A 5,760-nucleotide genomic window follows, 5' to 3' on the forward strand; every position below is an offset into this window, starting at 1 on the left:
TGCTTGTGTTTTTCATATGTTCAACTTGTAAAAATGTTAGTTTCAGTGCAGAATCCAATTGCCACTATGACCAATTTTTAAGAAAAATTGTTTTTTGACACATTTTCACTTAAAAAATCAATCTATATGTAGATCTCTCAATTTCTGACTCAACGTGCTTCTGTTTATACACCGTATTAAACTTTTAAAACAGCGCTATATTTATACACTAAAAAATTCAAATATTATGGTTGATAACCTAATCTTTTTACCGGTAATTTTTCGTTGCTGCACCCTATTCAATAAAAATATAATGCATCTGTGTTTTGTAACCAAGGTTTTAGTTGGCATCCATCCTTATCCTGACTCCAATTCGATTGTTTGTGTTTACGAATCCGCATCTTTGACCACGTGCATGATTTCTCTATCTGTTTCGTCTTCGTTGTTCTTTTCATTAAAGGAGGAAAGCATTTATCCTAATATGGGTCACTTGATAAATGAATACAGTCAATATTTACAGGTTTTATAGCATGGAATTTCTGGCATATCACTATAAATGTTTTCTACATAAAAATACTCTAATACTTTACACCTACGCTAGTTTAAGCAGTTTCCAGTTTTTATTCTTTCTTTGGTATCCACTGTAATCCATTGGTAGTCCTATTTTTAAAAATTTCCCCAGAAAATATTATATTTTTATACACAAATATTGTCCATCTTTGCTATATATTATTAAAAAAAGACTTAAACACCAACTCATACTTATTCAATTTTTTCTTCCAATGTTTTTCTTTTACATCTGCACATTACAATATTCCATTCCATTAAAAACTACAATAGCCTCCATCATTTCTGCAATATAATCTATTCACTTCTGTGTCAAATTAATGTCATTACTTGCTCCGCCTGTATAACTTCTTTTGTAATTCTCTCTTCTACATCCACCAGCCTCAATTTATATTGCTTTCGGTTTTTTGCCTTCTCTTTCTTATTCTGCTAATAATGCAACGAATACATTTGATCCGCATACTGCACTCTTTCTTTTCCTCATTGTCCTCTCAACCATTTCCTCGCGTATGATAAATCTTATTTCAATATTGCGTATGAGACTGTGCACATTCTTTCTCCTTTTATTATTCATTGCCTCACTTATCCCATTTTATACTTACTATTTTTGTAACTACCTCTATATTTGCCGCTTATTTAATCATAACAAAACATTTTATTATAATATTTGTATATACACAGTCACAACGCTCTCCTATTATTATTATTATTATTATTATCAGTACTATTACAATGCTAACTAATATTCGAAAATAAACAGAATAAACAAGAAGCAATTTTAAAACAGCCCTTATTTTTCGTAGCTTATTACAATACTAATTTTTTCTTAGAGGTCACTTTTATATAAAATATCATTTATTTGAGTTTTTTCGAAAATTCTTAAAATTTACAAATTTGCATGAAGAGTGTTAAAATACATCAAATTTTAGCAGTTTTGGAAAACTCTCCCGAGATGGTACAACTTCAAAAAAATTAGCAAAAATTCAAAAAGTGGCTAATATTTTAAAACAACAAACTCTAAAAAGCAGCAACCATAAGAGCCAATTTCAATTTACGAGAAAAAAGAGAATGACGACATTTCACCGTGTCCTTGTCGCTTTTTCTATCGCCTCTCTTTTCCTCTCCGCAACGTTTTTTACCATCCTTGTTAACTGCCTCACATTCCGGTTGTGTTGTGGTGTTTGTGTTAGTTTTCCAATCTTTCCCTCCTGTTTCTTGAGTTGCTTTTTCTGCTGCTTGTTTGGTTGCCTCACTCAATGTGCACCTTTTCTTGGGATCTTCTGCTTTGTCGTTCCATGCGCATTTTGGGTTTGCTGCACAATCTGTGTCTTTATCTATCTTATTGCATTCTTTTTCGGCTACTTCTTGTTTGGCCTCGATGTCTTGCAGTGGTGCCTGGTGCATTGTTGCCGCGGGAAGTGTAGCAGCATATCGGGCAAAGGTATATGCCTGTACTGCTTGGCTGACAAGCTGCTTCTGTTGGGCCGCTAGTAACTTGAGGTGTGCCGCTGTGCCGGTTGCGTTGTCTACAAGGTCTGCCGCTTGCTCCAGGTTTGCAAGCCACGCTATGCCTCTGCCATTGCTTGCTAGGGCCGTGCTGTAGTCGACGCATTGCTTGGTTGTCGTGCCATCGCAGTTGCTGGCGTCCGTCTCGCCTAGTATTAACGGTTTGGTCGTAGTTTTGTGGTTCAAACTCAGTCCCAACCTGCTTTTGAATTGGGCTATCGTTGCTCGAATCGTGTTTGAAGTTAGATGGGTTGGTGGCTTGCGTTTTTCGCATTCCGCCTTTATTGCCGTCCATGATGTGGCGACCACCTCGCCGCCGTTGTTACCGCCGGGCGACCATTGGGTGGTGAGCGTATGCCCGCAGTTTGCCTTGGCCCCGTCCGTGGATTGGCATAGACATATTGCAGTCACTGCTACGGACGTCAGGATATTTGCTTTCGTGTTGCTTGCACGAGTACAGACTGCGCCCCAGGCTCCTGCTGCGTTCGCTTTGTTTAGCTCCTCTTGTGCCTCCGAGAATAAAGCAGACTGGATTTTATAGGAAATGGCCGCGTTGTCGGCGTCTATGGCCGCGATCGCGTCTAGTTCGTGCTGTTTCAGCTCTTGTGCCTGGTCGAGAAGTTTTTTGATAATGTCGTTTGCTTATTGCCGCATTTGAGACGCGGGAAGACGGGCGTACACTGGTACGTTGTCCTTCTTTATTTGTTCTAGATCTTTTTTCTTTCGGTTCGACGCTTCCATGGCGGCAGTGTCGGTTTTTTTGTCTGCCGTTAAGAGAATCCCGTCTTTTTTGTCGTAGTAAGTGTCGGTTGCCGTTGAAATATTATAGTTTGTGAGCTTTTCGATCGTATCTGTCGTTGACGGTTCCGGTGCGCTGCTGGTCAGCTTGTCTTTCACTTTGTACAAGAGGTAGATATCACAAAGCGCCTCGAATTCTCGAATGTTGCCGTTGGCGGTTGCATCACCTCGCTCGGATGCCACTGCCGCTAAAAACAAGAGAGCAGTTGGTATACCTAGCATCTCGCCTCAGCTTATGCTGTTTCTGAAAGAAGATTCTTTTTGAAGGTTTGGAAAGGAATCTTGTTTGTCTTGTGTAGTTCTTATGAGTGACGGAACAGGATTATTTTAATGTTTAAGCCATGTTGTGTTTTGAACATCCCAGGCTCTATAACTTATTGTTTGCTCAAAGACTTGAGTTTTTAACTGTGGATGCAATGTTACCATATACGTGATTAGATTAGTTATTGATGAGAGTTATGTTGCTGTCAAAGATAAACAGTGCCGTAGACATTTGTCCTTGATAGTTTCGTTGGTTTTTTTCAAATTTGTAGGGACACAAAAAGGGATTTTTAATCAAAGTCTGTTGTTTGCATTTCCAGAAAAAGGACACGAAACTGAATCGAAAAAAACATACTATTAATTGCAGACCGTATTTAAACGTATTTAAATTATATAAAAGCTGCTCTTCTTGCTATGTTTTGTCATTTTCTAATTTATAGATTTCAGTTTTAACTCGAAAAAAACTATGTATGGTTGGTGCTTCCTCCGTTAATGATTGATTTTTTGCTAGAGAATCCGATTATGTTCCCTCTTTTTTGTTGGGATAGTTCATTAAGACTGGGAAATTGTGACATTGGAAGCGCTTTCTCTGCAAATTTTGTTTTGTTTACTAGCTTCTACAGTTGAAGGTATGCGACCACCATTATGTTAATTATACGCTCCTTGAAAGGTCTTAGTTTCTGGCCAGTATACCGATATGTAGTTGGAAGAGTATCACTACAAACTTTATATAACCTATAAAGTCCATCAAACAGATCATAAATTATTCACTTTTAGTAGTTTCCTCTTTTTTGTTGTTCTTCCTCTGTCCAAAACATTCCATGAAAAGTATTTGTTTGAAAAAATTTCTAACGATGATATTATACTATTTTCGACAAATGTCAGTCATTATTAGTATAAATGATAGGAAGACCTCGAACTTACGTCAAACGTCATTAATCCATTCTTTATGTTATGTTTTTCACAACTGGATATTAGTTTTCGCCATCATACTTAATACCGCAGTGTATACCATTTATTCTGTTTTATCTATCAATTTTTTGAGTAAACTACGGGAATAAATGATCATTTCTTATCTATCACTTTCTTCTGTATTATTTTTACCTATTCTTTTATGAAAGCCATCCAGTTATTTCATTCTGTATTTTTCGTCTGTTGCACCTACCAAAGACAAAAATGTGGCAACTTCACTGTCCCTCTACAATGGATTAAGACACTTCTTTATCCTATTCTCTATCACCTTTTGGTCTACGATGATTCACATCGTCCTTTTTGTGTTTGAAGCCACACATATTTCATCTCTTATTCTATCTTTCTTATTGCATTTCCTCTCATAATATTGCTTGTGGTCTTTCGCACTCCCTATCCCACCCAATCATCATTCTCATACCACACTCACCACTTGTTCAACTGCTTTCATTATGACCATAAATTTAGTCTTCAAATTCACACATAAATAATATTAGTATACAAACACTAAAAAGACTCTCGTATCATTATTACCATTATTATTATCATTATAGGCCTAACTTTCATGTATTTAACAACCATAATAAACGAAACTCAATCTTTTTCATAATGTCACTGATTTTTCATACCATAACTCTTTATAATTGTTTACATATAGGCTATTTTCATACATTTAAAAATTTCACATTTCGCAAAATTTTTACAAAAGTGTTAAAATATATTAAATTTTCGAAAAATTTTCAAAATTGCAAATTTCATAAATTTAATTGAATTTAAAGTGGAGATTTAAAAAAATATCACACTCAAAAATGCAGAATCTATCGGGGCTAATTTTTTGTTGATGAAGAAACTGTTATAACGGCATTTATAACTGGACTTATTAGATCCATCACTATTTTCTCCTTTCAAGCCTCAAATACTGGGGGAAGAAGGTGCCAATCCTTTTTTTTCGTCATCACAAGCTTGTTGATTAGTGCCATGTCTGGTACACTTATATTTCTTCTAATTTTTCCCTCCTTCTTTTACTGTTTCTTTTGCTGTTGCGTTTTTTCAATCCTCACTCAATGTCCACTTTTTACCATCGTTTTCTTTAGGATTGAAAACGCGCACCTGGAAGTTGAGCGGCTTCAGACGTCACGTTCCAGTAACAGATGGCGCAGTTGTTCCTTAACTGCTGATCGTGATAATCTCCTACTTTAGAATAACTCTTCCTTCAGATTATTTGTGCTTTGAAAGCAAATCGTATCGCGCAGCGAAACTACCACGCGCTAGAATTTAAAAAAATTAAAAAAATTTCACAAAAACAAAAAACCGAAAAAAAGAGATAAAAAAATAGAAAAATCAAGAAAAAATTTTAAAATGTAAAGAATGTAAAAAAAAATTAAACCACGCAGGAAAAAAGTAAAAAAGTAAAGGGGGGAAAGCAGCTCAATGTGGGAAAGAAGTGAAGGAACCTTAAGTTCGACACACAAAAAAGGCGAATTGGCTGCTGGAGGAATAAGGGTTAGGCTCTCCATCAAGAAAGAGCCGTAGCACAATTGAAAAATAAAAGATCAAAAGTTGCGAAAATTCACTGCTAGTAGAGAAAACAACATATTAGTAAGAGGAGAAATATCCCTAACCCTAACCATAACCATAACCCTCACCCTAACCCGAAACCCTCAACACCCTAACCCTAAC

The 5,760-nt window shown here is 36.3% G+C and overlaps 1 protein-coding gene across 1 annotated transcript; it reads right to left on the reverse strand.

The window, feature by feature from the left end:
• Positions 1-2,694: 2,694 nt before the first annotated feature.
• On the reverse strand, positions 2,695-3,072 carry TEOVI_000409200 (Trypanosomal VSG domain containing protein, putative; the record flags this gene model as incomplete). Its single annotated transcript, XM_067226900.1, has 1 exon — positions 2,695-3,072. The coding sequence occupies one exon, from the start codon at positions 3,070-3,072 to the stop codon at positions 2,695-2,697; it is 378 nt and encodes a 125-aa protein (XP_067083001.1).
• Positions 3,073-5,760: the final 2,688 nt, after the last annotated feature.

The sequence above is a fragment of the Trypanosoma equiperdum genome (genome assembly GCF_001457755.1).
Source record: "Trypanosoma equiperdum strain OVI genome assembly, contig: ctg_86, whole genome shotgun sequence".
Lineage (NCBI taxonomy): Eukaryota > Euglenozoa > Kinetoplastea > Trypanosomatida > Trypanosomatidae > Trypanosoma > Trypanosoma equiperdum.